Consider the following 23,273-nt stretch of genomic DNA (forward strand, 5'->3'; position numbering starts at 1 on the left):
TGTGTTTAGCGTTGATAATGGTAACATTGTTTCCGAAATACGTATCCGCGACTTTTCATTAATTTTTTTGTGGCTTTTGAGTTTAATATTTTTAATATTTTTTAGTTTTTTTAAATTAATAATATTTTTAATATAGTTTTAATTTTACTCAAATTAATACTTTATATTTTGTAACTTAAATTTTTGATTTTATAGCTCTTACCAGTTGTCAATGCTAAACCATTTTTAAACCACTCAATTCTTAAATTAGAATCAGCTCTAGGTTCTACTTGAGCTTCTAAATGAACATGTTGGCCCTCAACCAGATGGTCTTGGTTTTGTAAATGGCTTGTAAATACAGGAACTTGCTGAGGTCTTGTATCAATAAACATTTCTGGTACTTTGTTCATTTCAGCTTCTTTCAATTGAATTTTTTCCCAAGATTCTGGTTGCAAAGGTTCTTGGATAATTGATGAACGGTCTAAATAAATTAATAAATATACATACATAAATATATACAATTTTAAATTTTAAAATAGCTATCTTTTAATTTTTACAAAAATGCTAATGAGTCAACAACAGTTTTAAAGTATGTGCTTAAATGAAGTTACAAGCTTTCTAATACATAGAGTAGGTGAGTACAGCTCGTAATGGTGTATGTGCAATCCATTTAAAATTTTATTTTATTTTACTTATTAAAAACAAATTGTAAAAAATATAATTATAAATTAGTCCAAAATAGAAAAAAATTTTTTAGTAAAAAAAAATTTATTAAATTCAATTTTTGTATGAAAAGTTAATGTTTCCAATTTAATTTTTGAAAATACTTCAAGCTTTAAGTTACGTTAAATTAAATCTTATGGTACTAACTATAAATTAAAAAAAAATGATATCAAATGAAAGGTAGATATTTAAGGTTTTAGTATAAAAAAAAATTATGTTGATTTGTTGATTTTTCAAAAAGTTATGGATGTTTTAAGAAAAAAAAGTGAAAAAATTTCGAAAATTAGCGATTTTTAAATTTGTAATTTTTTTGGATATTTCCCCCATTTGCGGGGAACGAGGGAATTTTTTTCAATTTTTAAGGGTAATGTCTTCAACTAGATACGATTTGTGATCTTTTGACGTATTTTTGAAAGAAATCGGTCCAGTGAGAGCTGAGAAAAAGTGGCAACAGACATAAAAAAAAAACACATCATAGTAAAATTAATACCTTCTCCGCTTCCCATCGAAGCTAAAACAAATTTATTATTTACAAAAAATGTTATTTTGGTGTAAATAATTACCAATTTTTGTAATGTTATAATTTTCTTTTTTTTCAATTAATTTGTTTTTCCATTAGGTTAAACAGTATAGTATTAGTCCTACAAAAGGGAGGTGATATTCAACTTATTAAACCCCCTTTTACAAAAAAAAATCACAAAAATGTTTTAAGTGTTAGTTATAAGTATTTTCAGGGAGAATATTGCTACTTTTAATATTAATCTAATATATATATTAAATGGAAAGAATTCTTTTTAGTATTTTTTAGTTCCATATTTTTCTTGATTCAATAATTTTAACTTATGATAAATATTAACTAGATCAAAAGTTTTAAAAATTATGAGTTTGATCTGAAACACCTTCATTACATCAAAATAATTTCATAACAGAAAAAGTAATTTAATTAGAAAGTTTTTTTAACTTGCCTCTAATTTTCAATGATGTTGAAGATATAGCTTCTCCAGCTTTATTAATCGCTTTACATGTGTAAACACCAGAATCATCAGCAACTGTTGCAGTTATATCTAATGTCACAAAACCAAAATCATGGGTAACATGAAATCTTGATCCTAAATGTAGTTAAACAATTTTTTAAGTTGTTCTAATACAAAAATATTATTTTATCAATATTTACCCATTTTAAGCTCAACTCCATTAACATACCACTCAAAACGTAAAGTGGGGTCACCAACTGGGACCACACGACACTCAAAATGAGCATGTTGACCTTCTACAAGCTCAGAGGGTCCAGTGAGAAGTTGAGTAAATATAGGTTTTTCAAATAATCTTTCTTTCTCATCTCGTTTTAAAGGTTCTGTTCCTCGTTCCAATTCAACAATTTTTTTTAATCCTTCTGGATGTTGACTCTCTAGCTGAATATCATCTTTAGCTAATTGGTAAATGAAATATATTTACAATGAGTTAAAATACTCAAATTATTTCTGTTAAAAATATTTACTTTTAACACGCATAGAGGCGGTAGTAATAGCTTCTCCTAACACATTCATAGCTTTGCAACTGTACACTCCATTATCATCATCTCTGACATGAGAAATATTGAGTGATATAAAGCCAAAATCATTTGATTTTGTAATTCGTGAGCCTATGATTTTAATAACAAAAATAGTAAAACTAAGAACTAAAATTAAATGTAATAGATGTCATAAAATATAGGGAAGATTAACTCAAAAGAAAATACTATTATATGACTTCCATTGATGAATGTAAAGGGAAATGATGTTAACTAAAACTTTAGTAATGGTTAAAATTTTTAACTTTTTTTTTTTATTTTAATGTTATGTATAAAAGCATTATTTCAATTTTTCTTTCTTAATAAAAATTGATATCTAAACATAGATGCCTCAAAGTATTTTTTGGATAATTATGTTAATTATGTGGTGATGATTTGAATTTTTTTGTTAGACGAAACAGTAAAAAAATTATCCATGAACATCCCCCACCCTAGAAAAAATTCTTAGAATGCTCCAGGTTATAATTTATAGATGTTTTAGTAGACTGAAGTTCTTATAATACAGCCAATTTTTTGTTGTCATTTCATTAATATATGTATATATCTTAGAGTAATAAAATCAAATATTTTGTTTACACTGCCCCTTAATTTTTTTTTTTTGCTCATAAAATTGAGCTGTGCACAATTTGGGACTGATCGGTTAAGGTTAACACATAATCTCGAATCTTCTAAGTTGAATTGATGAGGCAATTTTAATAGAAATAACTGATATAAAAAATAAATTATATCCTTTAATGAAAAAATATAATAATATAAAAAATTTAAATAATTAACTGGCAATTTTACAATAAATCTAGTATAATTATCATATTTGAAATAAAAAATTAAACTTTTAGACATTATTTTTTTAATAAATAAGCTTTTTTCGAAAAATAAATAAGTAAAAATAAAGATAATCAGTTATAACGTATTTTTGAATTTCTTATAAAAATTTTTTACATGAGTATTACTTTCTAAATTAAGCAAAAAAAAAGTTATGAAACATAGATCAGTTATTTCTATAAAAATTTCCTCATCAACTCAATTTAAGAGTTCTGGGTATAGATTAACCTTAACGGATCAATCCCAAATTGTGCACAGCTCATTTTTATGAGCATTAAAAAAAAAAAGTAAGGGGCTGTGTAAAAAATTAGACATTTGATTTTTGAGGGTTATGCTAATATATATATATGTTTTTATACTTGTTTCAAGTGGTTGTCCATTTCTGAACCATTCAACTGTCATAGTTGCATCTCCTACGGGTATAAGACGACATTCAAAATGAGCTGTTTGGCCTTCACTAATATAATCTATATTTTGTAAAGGTTGAGTAAACATTGGTCTTTGTTTAGTTATTGGTTCAGGATAATCAGGTCGTTTAAACGGTACTGCTAATTCAAGTTCCTTTATTTTTTCTAAGCCTTCAGGTCTTTGAGAATCTAAAATAATACTTTCACTGCCTGAAATCACACATAAAAGTAACTATAGTTATAATAATTAAAATTAGTTTTAATTTTAATTACTATAATAATGACTGACAATTATCAGTTTAGTATTTGAAGTACTGAGAGCTGAAGGGAACAAAGTAAAAAAAATTGATTCAAAGATACTTGAGGTTAAATTTTTAAAAATGCTATCTTTTCAATGTAATTAGTTTACCAAACCATTAATGAATAACATTAAATCTTTGAGAAAATATAAAATGAACCACAGACAGAAACGCTACTATCAACTCCAATACGTAGCCTTATGCTTTGTGTCATTCATCAGTCCTAGTACTCGGTTGTTGTTGCCCAGTTAATTATATAAAGTCAAGTCTTTGTTCATTTCTTTTGACACCCTTTACTCTTACCTAATTTTGTCCTCTACATTTTCAAAGTACTTGTGTCTTGCACTTCATACTCTATTATCTTCCTTATCTGGTACGCCCAGTATTTGTGTCTTACACAAATCAAACCCCTGTTTCTCCCATTGAAGTACTTGTGTCATGCATTTCATTTTCATCTCATAATTTAGGCTACTTTTAGGTACACTTAGTATTTATGTTTTTTATTTTGTCTGCACTTCATATCTAGGTGTTATTATTTATTATTACTCTTATTCCCTTCCTATAACAACGACTTTTCAACACCCACAGCCAATCCAGATTGTCAGCCGAGCATGGCAACTACTATATAATCACACAAATGTGAATATCTAAGCAAAGTAATCATCATCATCATTTTCGTATTATCATTCTCACTTTCTTTTGTGGTTTGCTTTGTATTATGACATACTTAAAACAATGTTAGTTAAACTTTTAAGTTTTGTATTTTTCGGTTGTTTTTTTTTTTAATATCATTAACTTCTTTAGCTCTGGCAAATCTCAATTAATAATGATATCTTAGAATTTAAAAAAATAAAATAATTTTACCATTAACAGTTAGATTAATAGTTGATATAGCTTGTCCTAGAGCATTGGTAGCTTTTACGGTGTATTTTCCTTTATCTTCAGGCACCACATGGCCAATATCTAATGAAATATATCCAAAGTCATGGGTAGTATGAAAACGAGAAGCCGAACCAAGTGGTTTGTCATTGTGGAAAAATTCTATTTTTAAATTTGAATCATGTATTGGTTTAACTTGACACTCAAAATGGGCTGTTTTTCCTTCAGCTACTTCAGTAGTGCCCTAAAATAGTACTATTCATTAAAAAAATTTCAAACACATTTTGCACAGCAATTTCATTACAATATAAATAGTTTAAAACCAGTATATTAAATTACTCTAAATTTTATTTAGGAGTCACAATCATTTGGATAAGATTTTTACTTTTTTTAATAATTTAATGGCTTTGAAACTTTCATTAAATCATTCAAATAAGGTATCCAAATATAAGAAAATTCCATGTTATACATCATTAATTCAAATATCCAGATATTTCCTAAGTACGGATTTTTTTTAAAGAAAAAATAGAATTAATTAGTGTAATTTTTGTTACATATTGTCATTTTTTTTTTTTTTTAATGTAATATTATATAATTTTAATTTATTTTCCTCTGAAATAATAATTGATATTACAAAAATATTTAAATGATATTAATTAGTTTATATTTATACTTAATTTTTCATTAAATTTACGAATTTTAATGATTTAAATTAAATTTTAATACAAACCCAAAGTTGCGTTAATATTGGTGCCATTGGTGGTGGTTCAGCAATTTCAAGCTTAGCTGGATGTCCTTGAGCTTCAAGTTCACGAATCTTTTCAAGACCATCAGGGTGTTGAGTTTCAAGATAAATACTTCTACGAGCTATAAAAAATATCAAGAAATCTAATTGAATACAAACAAAAAAATATAAACTTACAAGCAACATTAATTTGACAAGTATTGACAGCTTCTCCCTTTTTATTGGTTGCTTTACACATATAAGTACCAGATTCTTCTCCATAAGCATAAAGAATATCAAGAGCAACATAACCAAAATCATGAGTAGTTTTGAATCTGTGACCTGTTTTAATTGAAACACCATTTACAAACCATTCAATTTTTAAATCTGCATCATTAATTGGTTCTATTCTTGTTTCTAAATGTGCATGTTCTCCTTCCTTCAATTGAAGACTAGATATAACCATGAATTTTAATTAAAAAATAATTAAATATTAGGAGACTAAAAAATACTTATTTAATGGTGTTAGAAATACTGGTTTTTGTAATTCCAATTCAGCTTCTTGAGCAATTGGTCTTTCATAAGTTTCTAGTTGTCTTATTTTTTTCAATCTGTCCTCATCTAATGTTTCTAGCTGAAGTCCTTCCTTAGCTAGAAAAATTAATTTATTAATGAAAAGACTTATTTTTCAATACTAAATAAATAATCAAATTTTATCTTACAGTCAACTGTAACAATACAAGTTGTTACTGCTTCTCCAGAAGCATTTTTAGCTTTGCACATATAAGTGCCCGAATCTTCTGGGTATGCATATAGTACATCCAAAGCAACAAATCCAAAATCATAAGTTGTCTTGAATCTATGACCTTGTGGAATTGGTATTCCGTTTCTGAACCATTCTACTTTCATGGTTGGATCATTTACAGGAATCAATGTTGCTTCAAGGTGTACACTTTTACCTTCTGGAAGATGTTCCACATTTTTAAGTGGTCTTCCAAATTGAGGTTTTTCAGTAGAAAGTACTTCTTCAGCAGCAGCTCGCTTATACCTTGAATCATCCTCCAAGTACTGTATCTTTTGTAAAGCTTCTTTGTGCTGAGTTTCATTTATAATAGAAGCCCGTGATTGCACTGCTAATTTTACAGAAGATTCTGCTTGACCAATTTTATTTATTGCTCTACAAATATATTCTCCAGAATCTTCTGGTAAGGCTGATAAAACATCTAAAGATGCAAACCCAAAATCATATGTAGTTCTAAATCGATGTCCAGTTTGTAATGGTTTTTCATTATGTAACCATTCTAATTTTAATGTATTATCTGGATATGGTTCTATGCGACATTCATAATGTGCACTTTGGCCTTCCATTATATATTCAGTTCCATTTAAAGCAACAATGAATTTGGGAGCTTCAGTCACTTCAATTTCCTTTTCTTCAAACCGTTGATATTTACTATGTTCTTCAAGCTGTCTTAGTTTAGCCAATGTTGCCTCATGTTGACTCTCTAATTGAAGAGAATCCTTTGCTGTAATAATAATTTAGTTAATGATTAAAACATTTTTAATTTATGATCATAATATGAAAATCTCAATATTTTAAATTATATAACTTGTATACAGTGGTCAATTATGAATAAAATATTCATTGTTTTAGAAACTATTGAATATTTTCAATTTTTGTAAAGAAAAATATTGTTTGATTCAAAAAATTCTACAATTATAAGTAGTTAAATAATTTTGTTTGTGTCCCTTTGAGAATAAAATATTTAAACTTAAATTTTCTTTAATGAGAATCTGATATTTTGATAGAATAGTATTTAGTTTGATGATATGATAGAATATATCCACTCTATGTACTAAAATGCTGTAACAGATGAACATAGGATAAAAAAAAAATTATTAAAGCAAAATTATTTTTAATTTATTTCCTATCAAATCATTAAACTAAAAGTAACAGTTCCTATTAAAGAAAATTAAAGTTTAGATATTTTATTCCAGAAGGGATAAAAACAAAATTATTTAACAACATATATTCTAGAGTGTTTTTTATCAGACGATTTTTTATTTTATGAAAATTTGAAATTTTGAATAGATTCTGTGAAAATGAGTGTTTTATCTTTGATTGATCACCCCGCACACAAATTATATTAAAATAATTTAGTAAAAAAAATTTTCTCACATTGTACATCTAATGTAGCTGAAGTGACTGCTTGTCCTAATTCATTGACAGCACGACAAGTGTAAGTACCTGAGTCTTCTGGGTACACATATTTGAGATTTAAAGCAACATAACCAAAATCATGCATAGTTGTCACTCGATTAGCTATCAAATAAATTGAATGGCAGTTAAACTAATAAATCATTTTATTATAGTGTTCAAAGAATAAAAGTTTTCATAATTTAATTTTTAAAGTCTGATTTTGGACTATTTATTATATTTTTATACTTTTTCATTAACCTCTTTAGCTTTGATGCAAAGCTTTACTATGTGGGGATTTTATTTTAATTTCTTTTTTTTTTTTGTCTGTTACCACATTTTTCTCAGCTCTCACTGAACCAATTTCTTTCAACAATACGTCAAAAGATCACAAATCATATCTAGTCGAAAACATCACCCTTAAAAATTGAAAAAAATTTGGGTACCGCAACCACACTGTGCTGGGTTTTTTTTTTTACTTAATTTATAGAGAATGATAACAATTAAATTATCTGGTCTTGAAACATATTATTATAATTGCATAAAATTAAATTATAATAACTTATTTCACTTTTAATTAATATTATACATACATGCTTGAATAGCAATTCCATTTCTCAACCATTCTACTCTAAGCTTATCGTCACCAACAGGTATTAATCTGGCTTCAAAATGAGCGGATTGACTTTCAACTGTTTTTAAATTTCTCATTGGTTGAGTAAAAACTGGAGCTTGTGTAACTACATCTTCAATAACTGAAGAACGTTGGTAACGATTACTATTTTCAAGTTGAGATAAACGGCTCAAAGCTTCTTGATGCTGTGATTCCAGATAAATTGATTTTCTTGCTGTAATAAAAAATATAAACATTTAAATATTTTCAATACTTATTTAAATAATATTATAACATACATTGCACATTAAGATTTCCAGAGGTAATGGATTGTCCTAGTATATTAGTAGCCCGACAAGTGTAAATACCAGAATCTTCAGGTAAACATTGAAGAATATCCAGAGCAACAAATCCAAAATTATTTGTTTCAGTAAATCGTGATCCAAATTTTATTGGGGTATTATTATGGAACCACTCAACTTTCATTGTACTATCAGACACTGGTATAAGTCTACACTCAAAATGAGCTCTTTGACCTTCTTTGATATCACAATTTTTTAAAGATGTAGTAAATATTGGTGCTTGTGTAGTTGTTTCTTCCACATCTTCTCGTCTATGATACCTGGCACGCTCTTCAAGATATTGTATTTGTTCAATTCCCATTTCATTTTGTGGTTCAGTAACTACAGCTGATGAACCTTAAATAAAATTAAAAAAATAAATGTACTTAAAATGTTTAAAATAAAACCTCTGCATTACCTCTACATGATAAATGACAATTAGTTTCATCAGAACCTAATAAATTAATAGCACGACATGTATACGTTCCTGAATCTTCTTCAATCACGTCAATTATATCTAATGCAACATACCCAAAATCATGGATTGGTCTGAATCTGTGACCTATTTAATAAACCTATTAATTTCAGAGTTTACTATGAAAAAGTCTAATTTACCTATTATTATTGGTTTTCCATTTTTAAACCATTCAACTTTAAGATTAGAATCAGTAACTGGTTCTAGTTTACATTCAAAATGTGCATGCTGCCTTTCTTTTAAATTTTCAACATTTTTTGGTTTAGTCAAAAAATGAGGTTTTATTTTAACTTCTTCATCAACCATTTCTGCTTTCTTATATTTAGATGAATCTTCTAAGTATTGAATCTTTTGCAAACCACTAGGATTTTGAGAATCTAATATTAAATCTTTTTTGGCTCTAACTTTAACTGAACTAGAAGTCACAGCTTCGCCCATTTCATTTCTTGCTTGACAAGTATATATACCAGAGTCTTCAGGATACACACTCAAAATATCCAACGCAACATAATCAAAATCATAAGCTGGTCGGAATCTATGTCCAGTTTTTACAGGATAACCATTTACAAGCCAATCAACTTTCATAGCTGAATCACCAACCGGCTTTAATCTACATTCTAAATGAACATTAGTACCTTCCATGGTTTGTATATTGTGTAATGGTTTAGTGAATTGAGGAGCTTGCATAACACTTTCTTCGTCAATTACCATTTTATGCTGATATCTTGAAGTATTTTCTAATAACTGTATTTGTTCCAAAGCATATTCATTCTGACTCTCAGTCAAAATTCCAGACCGACATAAAACCTATTAATTTATTATTAGTTAAGAAATGTTTGTAATAAAGTAAATTATAAAACTCACATTAACACATGCTGATGTATGAGCAGATCCTAAATGGTTTGTAGCTCTAACAGTGTACTCTCCCGAATCTATTGATGTTACATGAATAATATCCAATGCTACATAACCAAAATCGTAATAAGTACGAAACCGTGAACCTATAGTAAAGAATAATAAATCAGGATCAAGAACAAAAATCAAATATTGTAAACATAAAATAGTAAGATATTTTCTGAAAAAAAAAAAAAAAAAAATTTAAGACATAAAATTATCATAAATTTCAAATTAACTTACCAACTGTCACTGGTTTTCCATTCTGAAACCATTCCACACGCATAGTTGGATCTCCCATAGGTTCAAGACGACATTCTAAATGAATATTTTTACCTTCATTTACTGGCTGCGGATCACATAATGGCTGAATAAAAATTGGTTTTGATTTGGATATTTCTTCAATATCATACTGAGGCTCAGTAAACTTTTTAGCTTCAAGATATGGAGCTTTTTCTATAACTCCACGATGCATAGAAGTTGTATCAATATTGGCTCGAACTGTAAAAATAATTATTTTAAGTATTAACTTTACTCCTATTTAATTTCTTATTACAAACATATACCTTCAACTTGCATAGTTGTAGATAATTGAGCTTCTCCAATAGCATTTCTAGCTACAACTACATATGTTCCAGAATCATCTGCTCGCACCCCAAGTATATCCAAAGCTACATAACCAAAGTCATGGTAAGTTTGAATTCTATTAGCACTCATTAACGAACGACCATTGAAATACCATTCAATCTATTAAAACAGAACGAAATTAAAAATCAAAACAAAATTAATTTGTTAAAATATAATTACTTTCATAGTGACATCATTTTGTGGTTCGACTCGAACTTCAAAATGAGCTCTTTGGCCTTCAGCTATTTTGTTTGTACCTTTTAATGGACCAAGGAATTTAGGCTTTTGAGTAATTATAGTCTCTTCTTCCGCTTTACGCTTATTTTTTCTGTAATGAATTCAATTGTAATGAAAAAGATTTTGTATGATTCAATTTATGTTTTTTATTATATACTTAGATTCTTCCAAATATTGAAATTTCTCTATTCCCCCAGGATGTTGGCTATCTTTGACAACATCTTTTCGTGTAAGAACAGTCAATGCTGCTGATGTTGATGCATCACCCAGATTATTAAAAGCTCTGCATGTAAATGTTCCAATATCAAATGAAGTTACATGCTTAATCGTCAATGCAACATAGCCAAAATTAAAGAAAACAGTCATACGTGAGCCTGAAAAATAAGTCATTAAAAAATGTTAATATTACTGAAAAGCACAACTATTATTACTAGCTTCAACAGGTTTTCCATCTTTTAGCCACTCTACTTGTAAAGTTGAATCTCCCAACGGCTCTAATCTTGCTTCAAAGTGTGCAAAACTACCCTCTTTGATATTAATTTGATCTTTAATGGGAGTTTTAAATTGCGGAGGAGCAACACTTTCTGGTACAACAGACTCATGATTTTTATGTTGTTGATAAGATTGCTCTAAAGCCTGAGTTTCTTCAATATATCTTTGTTGCTCTGGATATCCTAAATCACCTGTGTTGTTGCTAAAAGCTTCAATAATAAAAGAAAAAAATTGGTTATCATTTTTCAATAAAGTGTAAGCAAATCATTACCGATAACATTAAGTTTAGCTCTGCTTATAATTTCACCCCATCTATTGATGGCACGTAATGTGTATTCACCACTATCTTCAGCACGAAGATGCATAATATTTAAGGACACATACCCAAAGTTAAAAATAGAAGTTATACGTGAACCTAAAATTTTATTATTTAATATTTATGTGCAAATTCTTGAGTATATAATTTTTAGATTATTCCAAATAATAACATCTTACTTGCTGTTATCGATTTTCCATCTTTATACCACTCAACTTTCATTGTAGGATCACTCACAGGATTAAGCTGGGCTTCAAAGTGAGCATTCCTTCCTTCTTGCAAATCACCTAAGTCACGAAGAGGTCGTACAAATGTAGGTGGTATAGGCTGAGCTTCATCATAGCTATCAGTTCGTTGATACTTGGAATAATCCTCTAATTGTTCAATGTACTGTAAGCTTTCAGGATATTGACTAGATTTATCAATTTCATCTCGAGCTGAAAGAAATTATATAAAAATATTATTGGGTAGTATAAAGCTTTTTGCTTTTTTTTGTAGAATAATTGTATGGAACAATAAACAATTTATACGGATATAAGATGGATAATTGTATAAAAAAGAATAGAAAAATGATATACCTTGAACATTAAGTACAGCAGAAGATTGAGCTGTTCCAGAACTACTTGTCACTCTACAAGTATATTCTCCCATATCTTCCTGTATAATACTTAATATGTCTAAAGCTATGAATCCATAATTAAATAAAGTTGTTATTCTGGAACCTGTTTGAATAAACAACCAATAGTATTCAAAGAAATAAACTAATTGAAATCTTATAAACACTTACTAGCTTTTAATGGATAATCATTAACAAACCACTCTACAACCATTGTTGGATCACCAACAGGTTCAATTCTAGCTTCAAAATGAATACGTGCATCTTCATTTTGTAATATATTAGCCAATGGAACAATAAATCGTGGTGGAGGATAAATTCTATCTTCTTCAACTTTTGGAGCTTGAGGTTTAGCTCTTTCAACATGTTTTAAGAAGACCACTTCAGGTTCAGGCTCAGATCTAAATATTTAAATACATAAATTCAATAGTTTGAAAAAATTTATAGTATTACTAGACATAAATGGAACATAAATCTTTCTATAGATTTATGACAATTTATTTTTTATACAGCTTTCAATACACAATATCATTAAATTATATTATTAATAGTGAAACAAGGTTTAAGGATATATGAGAATTGATTCCAAAATTATGAAGTACAAGGTCTGACAATCTCTAATTTTAAGGTGTTAAAAAAATTTTTTTTTAACTTCTATGTTAATTAAAAAAGGTATAAGTTTTATTGCATTTTATTTTATTCAATTTATTTTACTATTATGTGTACTTTTCTTTTTGTATTCACTTTTTTCAGCTCTTACAGGATGAATTTATTTTAATGATATATTAGATTATAAGATCATATATTGTATATAGTTGAAGACAATTTCAAAAAATTAAAAACATTTTTCCATTCCTGTAAATGCAGGAAATTATCAAAAAAGTTACAATTTAAAAAAAAAATTTTCCTTAAAACTGTCAAATTTTTAAAAATTGGATGAATCAAAACAATTTTTTTTTATTAATACCTTAGGTATTTCCCTTTCTTTAAGAATATTTTTTTGAATATCTCACCCTTTCACTGACCACAGGAGGAATTCAAATTAACAACTTTTGTATGAAATTATAACATTTTAAACTTAATTTTTAAATTGTTGAGGAAATACTGTGTTTTTTATCACATATGTTAAATTATAAATAGTATACTATATGTTAAAAAAAAAATTTATTCCAACAACTTTCTTTCTTTGTGTAAAAGGCTCCCAAAGCTAAACAAATGTTATTTATATGTAAAAAATCGCCTTTTTTTTTGTAATGTTTTACATTGATTATTATTTTTTTAAATTATTTTTTGGTCAAATAGTATTATCATATAAAATAGGGAGTCGAGTACTACCATTAACCCACTCTTTCCACTTAATAAAATTAAATTAAATAGGTAAGCTTAAAGTGTTTATTATAAATATTTTCTGAGAAAATTTTTACCACATTTAATATTAATCTAATATGTATATTAAAGGGGCTTTCCATTCCGAAAAAATGTTCTAATGGCTTATGACATATATAGAGTGTTCAGTTTGTAAGGCAACGAGTTTCTTTTGTTCTCATTGTTTATAACAATTGATATGTTCCATACACTGAACACTCTGTATAATTTCAATTAAATTTTAACTTACTTATAAATCATAAAATTTGTATAATGCAACATTTCCTTTAAAAAATTAAACACTATCTACCAAAGTATTTTAGGCTTCCATGTGAAACTGAGAAAATATTAATTGTACTATGTTTTTTTTTTTTTTTTTTTGTGTCTGTCACTACTTTTTCTCGGCTCTCACTAGACCGATTTTTCACAACAATACATCAAAAGATCACAAATTGTAACTAGTTGAAGACATTACCCTCAAAAATTGAATATATTTCCTTCGTTCTCCGTACATAGTGATAATTCTACAAAACATTACAATTTTTAAAAACTGTAAATTTTGATATTTTTTTCGAGTTTTTTTCTAAAAATTGCCATAAATTATTGAAAAATGAACGAAAAAAATAGTTTTTGTACATAAACATCTGAAGTATTTCCCTTTCATTTGATATCAATTTTTTGAAAATCTGATCGTTTACCTGCTCACAGGGAGGGATTCAAAATAACAACTTTTTTACAAAAGTCCACTTAACTTTTGAAAATGTTCTACAGGGTGATCCATTTAACATTGACCAGCAAATATCTCAAAAACTATTTATTATTTTAATAATTTTTTTTTTTAATTATTTTAGTTACATAAAACTCTACATTTATCCATGATCAGATAATTTTTAGGTTCATCCCTTATGCCTTAAAAGGGTACCAACTTTTTTTTTTCAAATGGAAACATATATTTTTAGTTAGATATATTGATAGAGTTTTTTTTTTTTATAATTTTTAGCGTTTGAATTTTTCATTTAAGTTGATTAGTTTGCATGTTATTTCACTTTAAAGTTTTGATTTTTTTTACCTATATATATGTATAAAACGGGTAGAATTGTAATACAGGTAGTTAATTGCAGCGGTTATGATGGCTCGTAAAGACACATATTAGATAAGATAAGATATTTGCTGGTCAATGTTAAATGGATCACTCTGTATTGTCATGTTTAAATATCTCAAAATCACACTACTGTAAAAAATAGCCACTTCAAAAAAACTTTTTTTAATTAAATATCACCAGATTAATAGGAGTATAAAATTTGTTTTTATACTGAATTACACAGTAAAATCAAATCACTAAAATAGAATATTTTTTAATGATTATAGACCAATATATATTTTACTTGTGTTAATGCTGATTTCAAATCTGAAACTAGATTTTTTCTATCATCTTTTTTTCTAAGATTATTACTTATTAGAAACACATGAAAAACATAATTAAAAATATTTTTTTTTATCAATTTATTTATTGATTTATAATATGTTAAAAATAATGCGTGCGAAAATTCAATTCAAAATGATATTTTTAGCTTATTTTTTTGAGAAAAACTCAAAATTTCATTAAAATCACTATTTTTTGTATTTTTATTGTAATAATTTATTTAGATATAAGTCTTAGTAATAAATTCTATGCAACTCTTGGTGTTTAAATAATTATTTATATTGATATATTGCATATAATAAATTCTGCTTGTTACGTGTTTTTTTAATTAAAATATATTTATTGATTATTCATACATCAACAAACAAATATTTGTTATATTAATTAGAAGGATATGCAAAACTTTAATTGCAGATTTGAAATCGGCGCAAAAATGGTTTTTTTTTTAATGGCAAAAAATTGTTCTAACTATGCCACGACCACACTGTGCTACCATTATTTTTATGATGATACTATTAATCACAGTCAGATACATCTATACTTGTCCTTTCTATAACGCATCCTGATTATACTAAGTTTTTTAAACTAATAAAAAATTTTTTTTTTTTAAATTTCCAATTTTATTAAAAAAAAAAAAGTATTTAATGAAAAATATCAAATATATATTAGTTAGTCGCTAAATGAACAAAAGATATATTAAGTTAAATTGAGTTTACTTAAAATAAAAATATCTCCATTATGCTAAAAATTAAAAGCTGCTGAATTTTTATTTCTTTTTTTTGTATTTAATGTATCATATTATTTTGAAGTATAACATTGTAATGATTTAAACAAAAATGACTTACTCTGGTTTAATAACTCTTGTTGGTTTTGGAAATTTAAGTCGCCGATCTTCATAGTCACTTGGTTGTGGTTTTCTTATAACATTTAAACGAGCCCTAGTAGCTGTTGATCCAGCAGTATTTTGAGCTGTACATTGATACCAACCAGCATCTGCTAGAGAAGCATGTGCAATTTCTAACACTGATCCCCCTCCTTCAGTCCAAAGAGATACCTTTCCAGGTATTTCATTAATCATTACACCATCCTAAAAAAATTATAAAATGAAATTTTTAATATTATATCTATCATTTTTATATTTTTCAAAGCTTATATAGTACATGTATCATTATAACCTATATACCTTCTTGCTTTCCTAATTTAATTTAAATCATACCTTTTGCCATGTGATTCTTGGTATAGGTGTGCCCACTGCTCTTACACTCAATGTTACTGGTTCTCCTTCATTCACATTGACAGGAGCAAAACGTTGAACAAACTTTGGAGCTACAACTAACTCCCTTTCAATGACACCTAATTTACACTACACAAAAATAATATGCTAACTTTAGCCATATTTTAAATTTTAAGAACAACATAAATCTATATTATTAATGTTTTAAATTTTATTTTATTTACTTAAAAATAAGTATTAAACTTTTGTTAATAGATTAATTAATGAGTTTGTCTCAATACATAAGCATTGGTATTTACTATATAATTATTTACATCTTCATAAGTTCATAATAATTCATTGTTTTAATATCTTGCTACATAATTTGTTAATTAACAGAATTTAAATATGTTTTTTAATTATTACTACTTTTTTGAAGAAGAGAATTTTATGTATAGTTTTGTTCTTTTTAATTTAAACCTCAAAAATAATTTATAAAAATAAAATATTATTAAAAAATAATCTCAACTCTCCATAATTCAATATCAAAGTAATATTAAGATCCTAAACTAAATTACTGAGTGTACTAAATCAGGAATCTACAAGAAACCTAGCTCCCCTTAATTCTATCACAGACCCTCTAAAAAATCTGAAAAATTAATATAAATTTAAAAAGTAATACTTTTAAGTAGGGGAGAAATTCAGTTATACTCCCTCTAAATATTTTGTTCAATTTGGGTTATGACTAAATGCAGTGCATTTTTAAATATCTTAGTTCTAAAAGTTGTTATTGACTAGTTAGATAGATTTTTTCAAAACTATTTTATATTTTGAGTTAACATTAATTCTAATAATATATAGAACATTTTTATTACTTGGAAAGATGTTTCTCCTGATTTGCTTTGGGCAACACAGACAACTTGACCTGCATCAGTTTGAGATACATTAGTTATCATTAAAGAGTGATCACCAGACTCATTAACTAAAACTTTATGTGTAGAATCATCCTTAATTGGGCGACCATTTATATACCATTTAACTTCGGGATATGGTTTCCCAGTTACTCTAACTTCAAATCGAGTCATTTTTCCTTCAGTTACATCACGATCACCACAAACTCTAACAAAGTTTGGTGCCAACACTTTACCTTCAGCTGGTTCTATTGCCTCCAATTTATTATGAGTTTTGGTTATAATATTTTCTCTAAAAATATATTAAGTGTAAATTGCACTTTGATACTAAAATAAGTTATCTTAAAACTATTTCTTATAATTTAAAAACATAATTCCCATTTTAAAAAATTTATAAACTATCCTACAATATAAAAATTACTAACAATTTTTTACTAATACATGGAAAAATAACAGACATAAAAGAAATTTTTGTTATAAAAATCATTGATTTTTTTAAAATATATTTTTTGAAACTTATTTCACATAATTCATGCAAATATAATGTTTTCAAAAACTTAGTTATTAGAATATTTTAGCTTTGATGTGAAACTGAGTAAGTATTAATTTAACCTTGACGTGTTTATTTTATTTTTTGTGTCTACTATTTCTACTATCAATACTATCACTGGAACAATTTTTCTCAATTATAAGATCACAAATTGTATCTAGTTGAAGACATTACCCTCAAAAATTGAACATTTTCCCCTCATTCCCCGTAAATGGTCGAAATTCCTCAAAAAATTACAATTTTTAAATCGATAAATCAAAGTTGTCAAATTAGAATAAAAAATAGGAGTTAATTTTGCTTTTGGAATAATCCACCAATTTTTTTAATTAAACACTATTTACAGATCTGCATCAAAGTGTTTCTTACGATAGTGATTTTAATAACAGTTAGATATCATCTATACTTGTCCCAATTATGCCACAACCCTACTGTACAACTGTTTTTGTTCAATAACAATAAAAAAAATTAATTACATTTTTTTATCATCATATTTAGCTTATTTTTTAATTAAATGATCTGTTACTTTATAAATAATAATAAAACAAGAACACTTAAAATTTAATTTACTTGTCTTCTGTATGTTCATATATAATTGGAGCTGGTTCAACTGCAAGATATGCAGATGATACTACACAGCCTTGTGGATTTTCAACAAGTAACGTGTAATGTCCGCTATCTTCACATTGTACTTGTGGAATATATAATGTAGCTATTTGGTTAGTAAAATTAATCTGATGTTTTGGTCCATTAACAAGCCTTTGTCCATTTCTAAACCATGTCAGCTAAGAAAAAAAACAAAATTAAAGGGCAACTTATAAAAAATTAATATGATAATTGTATACTCGTAAGTCTTTTGCTGTTGATACTTTCACTGTAAATGTTGCATTTGATCCTTCAACCAATTTTGAATTACGTGGCTTTTGTAACACTTGAGGTGCTACAATCGGTCCTTGATGAGCACTACTAGTAAATTTTACATCTTGTTCCCCAAGGTATCTTTTGGTAACTGATTGTCTGAAAGAAACTTCACGAAGTAAACGATACTCAAAGGTATCAACTTTAAAATCCTTTAAAATAAAAATTTTTTTTAATTATTCAATTATTTTTTAATTTATTTAAATTACTTCTTCAAATGTATGAAAATTATTTGAATAATGAGTATTTTGTGATTGCTGAACTCTTTGTGAACCATAGGTGTTAAGAGGTATTTGTACTGTATGTCCTATATAACAAATATTAAATATTAAATATTTAGAACCAGTTATTTTTAAGATAATATAATTTTATTTGTACCTTCTGGTTGAATAAAAACAGAGCAAATAGCTTCTCCATACTGATTGCGAGCAGAACATGTGTATTCACCTTCATCTCCAGGTCCAATATGATTAATTGTAAGAACAACATTCCCCGTTTGTTGATCATACCTCATTTGGTACTTGAAAGATTCTAAATATTTAAAAATATATTATTAAGACATATAATATTAATAAACAAATAAATTACTAACCATAATAATTAAAAATAAATAAATAATTTATAGTACATAAAAAGTAAATCTCATCAGTAAAAAGTTATAACAATTTTTTTCCTAAAAATTATTTTAGAGATTTTTAATTTTTTATAATTTAAACAAATTATAAAAAGTTAATCATCAAAAATAATTAAGGAAAAAATTTAAATTGTTAGTTATTTGAAAAAAAGTACCTCTATGAAGTTAATTTTTAAGAGATATAAAAAATATTATTTTTTAATGTGATTTTTAGTTTTCAAAATTCAGAAACACCAACTAATTTTTGGTTGATTATTGTAACTCCATGATATTTGTTACAAATAACTGAAGGCACTGAACCAATACCAGATACATCCACTACTTTTGTAGATTCACTTTTTTGCATCATTTTATTTAATAGTAACTGCTTTATGCATAGGTGCACAGCTATGATATATGATATATTAGATATGTCAGATAAGTTATGATAAAAAAATAACTTATTATTCTTGTTGCATTTTAATGTAAATCAAATTTATTTTTAGTGTTTAAAGAAAATTACTTAAAGCGGACATATTTAATAATTACACTAGAATCTCTAATTTCACTAAGCATTTTAATGAATAGTAATTTTATTGTACTTACCTAATAAAGGAGCCCCTTTTCTGGTCCATGACACAAAAGGTTTAGGAATGCCCGTTACCTTTCCTTCAAAGACTGCATTCCCACCTTGTGCAAATCTAGCATTTTTAAAAATTTGTTCAAATACTGGTGGTGCAGCATCATTTCTGGAATTATAAAAAACAATAGATAAAATTAATTTTATAAACATTTAGATTATTAATTTAGGCTTACCCAAATCTAGGAATGGACTGTTGCACAATGAAGCCTTCATGAACTGAAATAATTGAAAAAAAAAAACAATTAATTCTGTTTTTAATAAATGCAACCAATGGATTGCTATGTACTAATATTAACTTCATTAATAGTTGATAAAAATCAAAATGTATAGAATATTGTATTTGATTATTACTGTAACAATACTGAATATATTTTATTTTAAATAAAATTATATTTATTATTTTTAATTCTATTGTAAGATATAGATTATTATTAAATCTTTATACTTGTGAATAATATGAAAATGAATCAAATTTATAAAACTGATTTTTATCTAACATCAATTTTCAAAAACACATCGATTTTATTTACTTAATTACATAAAATATACATATCCTAATAAGTCTTAAGTGTGTAATAGTAAAAATAAGGTAATATTAAAATTTAAATGTTATCACAAAATTAGTATCTGTACCTATTTATCTATCTTCATTTGAATTATAGAATTCATATTTACTGAGGTATATCTATATTATATTAGCGATATATTTTTTCTTATTCTGTACAAAAATAGACTTGTTTGATGGTGTAATCGGGGTACATGACTTTACCCACCTACTAATTTTTTATTTATGCCTGTACCTACTAGAAATGAAAATCTAGACCTGCAAGTACATGATCGTTTATCCTATTAATAATAAATTAAATTTACTATAATTTTCTATATTTTGAGGTATATTAACACAAAAAAAAATAAGACAAACTTTTTGTAGACATTTGCCATTTTCTTGTTTACAATTATTACAAGATTTCTAAAAGGAATTTTGACACTGATTCCGAATCTAGCTTCAGATTTTTTCTATCATTTCTAGATTTGAGAAAATTATTAATTAGTAATTAAGCGATAATTTTATTGTAAAATTATGACGTTTTATGAGAATTTAGTAAAATTTGGTTGTTTCATCATGCTTAACCAAATTTTGGATCTTTAAAATTGAGTAGGAGTGTCATTTCTCATAAAAAAACTATACTTTCGATTATAATTTTTTAAATTAATTATACAATTATAATACGTTCTATGTTATAATCTTAGACTCCATAAAGCTAAAAAATTATACATTTTGGTAACGATATTGAACTTTATTGTGCCATACTTTAGAATATTATATACCTTGACGTATATATACATCAAGGTCATCATCAACTAATTTACATGAATATATATAAAATAGTATTTATTTATATAAAATATTTGATAATGTTATTATTATTTCAAAATCCTTTTTTTACGAAAATGAAAACAAAACCTAATCACCTAATAAGGTTAGTGTCCAGTTCATTTTAGGATATTTAGGTGCTAGCTTTAATTAACACTTGTTAACCTTCAAGCACCTGCTAAAAACGACTGCAATGTTCAATGCAACTAGGTAAATCAGGTATGTTTTTCACGTCTACCCTTATAGTACTACCTCCATTAATAAATAACTATATTAATTATAAGATTAATGAATAATAATAAATTTTACCTTCTTTACATTGTAATAAAAAAAATATATATTAAATTGTATTTTTTTTTGTTAAATTAGCTTATAACTAGATAAGAATATGCAAACTTAAAAAAAAAAAATTGTTTTTAGATACATGTTTTTTTAGCAATTTAACGACTTAAATTATAATTGTCATTCTGTATTTAGTTAAATAAATAAATACTGAATATGATCTGTATTTAAATTTCAGCATAAAAAATATGTTAAGAACTATCAAAATATATTGAGTATGTAGTATATAGGGGGTATGTAGTGCGGATGGTTACAGCTCAAATAGCAATGAATTCATTGCTAAAATTTAATTTTTATTTTTAATTTAAATAATATTATCAAGGGAGCTTCAGTAACCCAACCAGAACTAAAAGTTTTTAAATATGAAATAAATACGCAAATTTTAGTGTAATAACTATCTATTTATAATAAAATTCATAATATAAAACACATTGTCATCAATCTTTGCCTTGATAATAAAATACAAAAACTTCATTGGTCTATCATCGATTAGTGATAGTTATATTCGTTGTCAAATTATGTCTAATGAAATTAATTTTAAATAAATTCAAATTTTTATCTAAACGCAAAAAAATAAAGAGGAATATATGATACTAATAAATATAATATATCGTTGAACACAATACTCAGGGATGTAAATTGTAGGAATAATACAATTTATATCAGTGGCGTATTTGGAAATGTATAATGGGAGGGCACAAAATATGTTCATGATTTGACTTTTTTTTTTGCTTATAACTTTTGTTAAAATATATTTTAGATATTTTTTAACAAAAATCTGTTAATTGCTTTGAGTCCATTTTTATTAATAAAAATATTTCATTTTATACAATGTGTATCTCTACGTAATAAACACTTTAAAAATAGGTGATAACATTAACGGGACAACTGTGCGGGTGTCAAATTTTGCTCCACAAGACAACTGTATCAACTAATATTTCATAAATCCATGTTATTATCGATAACCAAAAAATAACTTTTTCTAATGATATTATACATCATTACATTGCTTAATAAAATATTTTTATGACTCAGTCAATGGGGGGCATGTGCCTCTGTGACCCCCTCTAAGTTTGCCATTATTTTGCATATATATGTATTATGCGAATAATACATTACAATAAAATACAAGTGATATATTATAAAAAAAAATTATATATCATAATATCATAATTATGATAAGACAAAAATAAAATTTGTACAAAAATATTAAAAGCCACCTTAACTATCAAACAAAATTTTTTAACAGATTATTTTCTATGTTATTTTCAATTTTATGGGTTCAATTAATGAATAATACTTGTGGATAGAGTATAAAAATATTTCCACGGTCCTACTGCCAGTCGTAAGAGGCGACTAATAAGGTTGCTTAAGGTCGACAGCCAGTGTACAATTTTGTCAAAAAGTATGAGGAGTTCTGAGCAGAACTTATGGGGATTGTCCCATCTCGGATGTACGCGAGGACAATAGGCAAGAGGAAATAATGTAGTTAGAGACGTGGAAGGACTAAAGAATAAAGTATATAATACCAGCTGGATAACTTGTGTGGTAGCTGTTTCACCAGTCGTGTATATAGACCTACCCAATGCTTGAAGTATCAACGGTGTAGAGACATTATCACTCAACTATAGGCTTGAAACATGTATAAGGCAGAAAGATAGATACAAAATAAGAATATGTACGTGGAATGTTGAAACAACAACTGGTAGAAG

General features: G+C 26.5%; 1 protein-coding gene across 50 annotated transcripts in view; it reads right to left on the bottom strand.

Annotated features, from left to right (window-relative positions):
* Positions 1-23,273, bottom strand: part of LOC126904244 (titin) — a 130,847-nt gene that overhangs the window by 97,402 nt on the left and 10,172 nt on the right. For all 50 annotated transcript variants that reach the window (XM_050683111.1, XM_050683109.1, XM_050683114.1 and 47 more), the window contains exons 2-35: positions 20,018-20,060; positions 19,808-19,950; positions 18,967-19,119; positions 18,798-18,895; positions 18,516-18,740; positions 18,241-18,455; positions 17,088-17,415; positions 16,216-16,362; positions 15,845-16,086; positions 12,383-12,612; positions 12,174-12,317; positions 11,775-12,032; positions 11,551-11,694; positions 11,219-11,488; positions 10,945-11,161; positions 10,731-10,878; positions 10,490-10,670; positions 10,167-10,424; positions 9,894-10,030; positions 9,170-9,836; positions 8,973-9,116; positions 8,513-8,911; positions 8,194-8,448; positions 7,583-7,726; positions 6,126-6,929; positions 5,916-6,054; positions 5,602-5,855; positions 5,410-5,546; positions 4,665-4,923; positions 3,454-3,711; positions 2,201-2,344; positions 1,877-2,131; positions 1,668-1,811; positions 203-460 (exon numbers count right to left, since the gene is read on the bottom strand). In XM_050683111.1, coding sequence (XP_050539068.1) covers positions 203-460; positions 1,668-1,811; positions 1,877-2,131; positions 2,201-2,344; positions 3,454-3,711; positions 4,665-4,923; positions 5,410-5,546; positions 5,602-5,855; positions 5,916-6,054; positions 6,126-6,929; positions 7,583-7,726; positions 8,194-8,448; positions 8,513-8,911; positions 8,973-9,116; positions 9,170-9,836; positions 9,894-10,030; positions 10,167-10,424; positions 10,490-10,670; positions 10,731-10,878; positions 10,945-11,161; positions 11,219-11,488; positions 11,551-11,694; positions 11,775-12,032; positions 12,174-12,317; positions 12,383-12,612; positions 15,845-16,086; positions 16,216-16,362; positions 17,088-17,415; positions 18,241-18,455; positions 18,516-18,740; positions 18,798-18,895; positions 18,967-19,119; positions 19,808-19,950; positions 20,018-20,060 — 7,842 coding nt within the window. The remainder of the gene's footprint in view (positions 1-202; positions 461-1,667; positions 1,812-1,876; positions 2,132-2,200; positions 2,345-3,453; positions 3,712-4,664; positions 4,924-5,409; positions 5,547-5,601; positions 5,856-5,915; positions 6,055-6,125; positions 6,930-7,582; positions 7,727-8,193; positions 8,449-8,512; positions 8,912-8,972; positions 9,117-9,169; positions 9,837-9,893; positions 10,031-10,166; positions 10,425-10,489; positions 10,671-10,730; positions 10,879-10,944; positions 11,162-11,218; positions 11,489-11,550; positions 11,695-11,774; positions 12,033-12,173; positions 12,318-12,382; positions 12,613-15,844; positions 16,087-16,215; positions 16,363-17,087; positions 17,416-18,240; positions 18,456-18,515; positions 18,741-18,797; positions 18,896-18,966; positions 19,120-19,807; positions 19,951-20,017; positions 20,061-23,273) is intronic.

Source organism: Daktulosphaira vitifoliae, unplaced genomic scaffold, assembly GCF_025091365.1.
Source record: "Daktulosphaira vitifoliae isolate Bord-2020 unplaced genomic scaffold, ASM2509136v1 Scaffold_4, whole genome shotgun sequence".
Lineage (NCBI taxonomy): Eukaryota > Metazoa > Arthropoda > Insecta > Hemiptera > Phylloxeridae > Daktulosphaira > Daktulosphaira vitifoliae.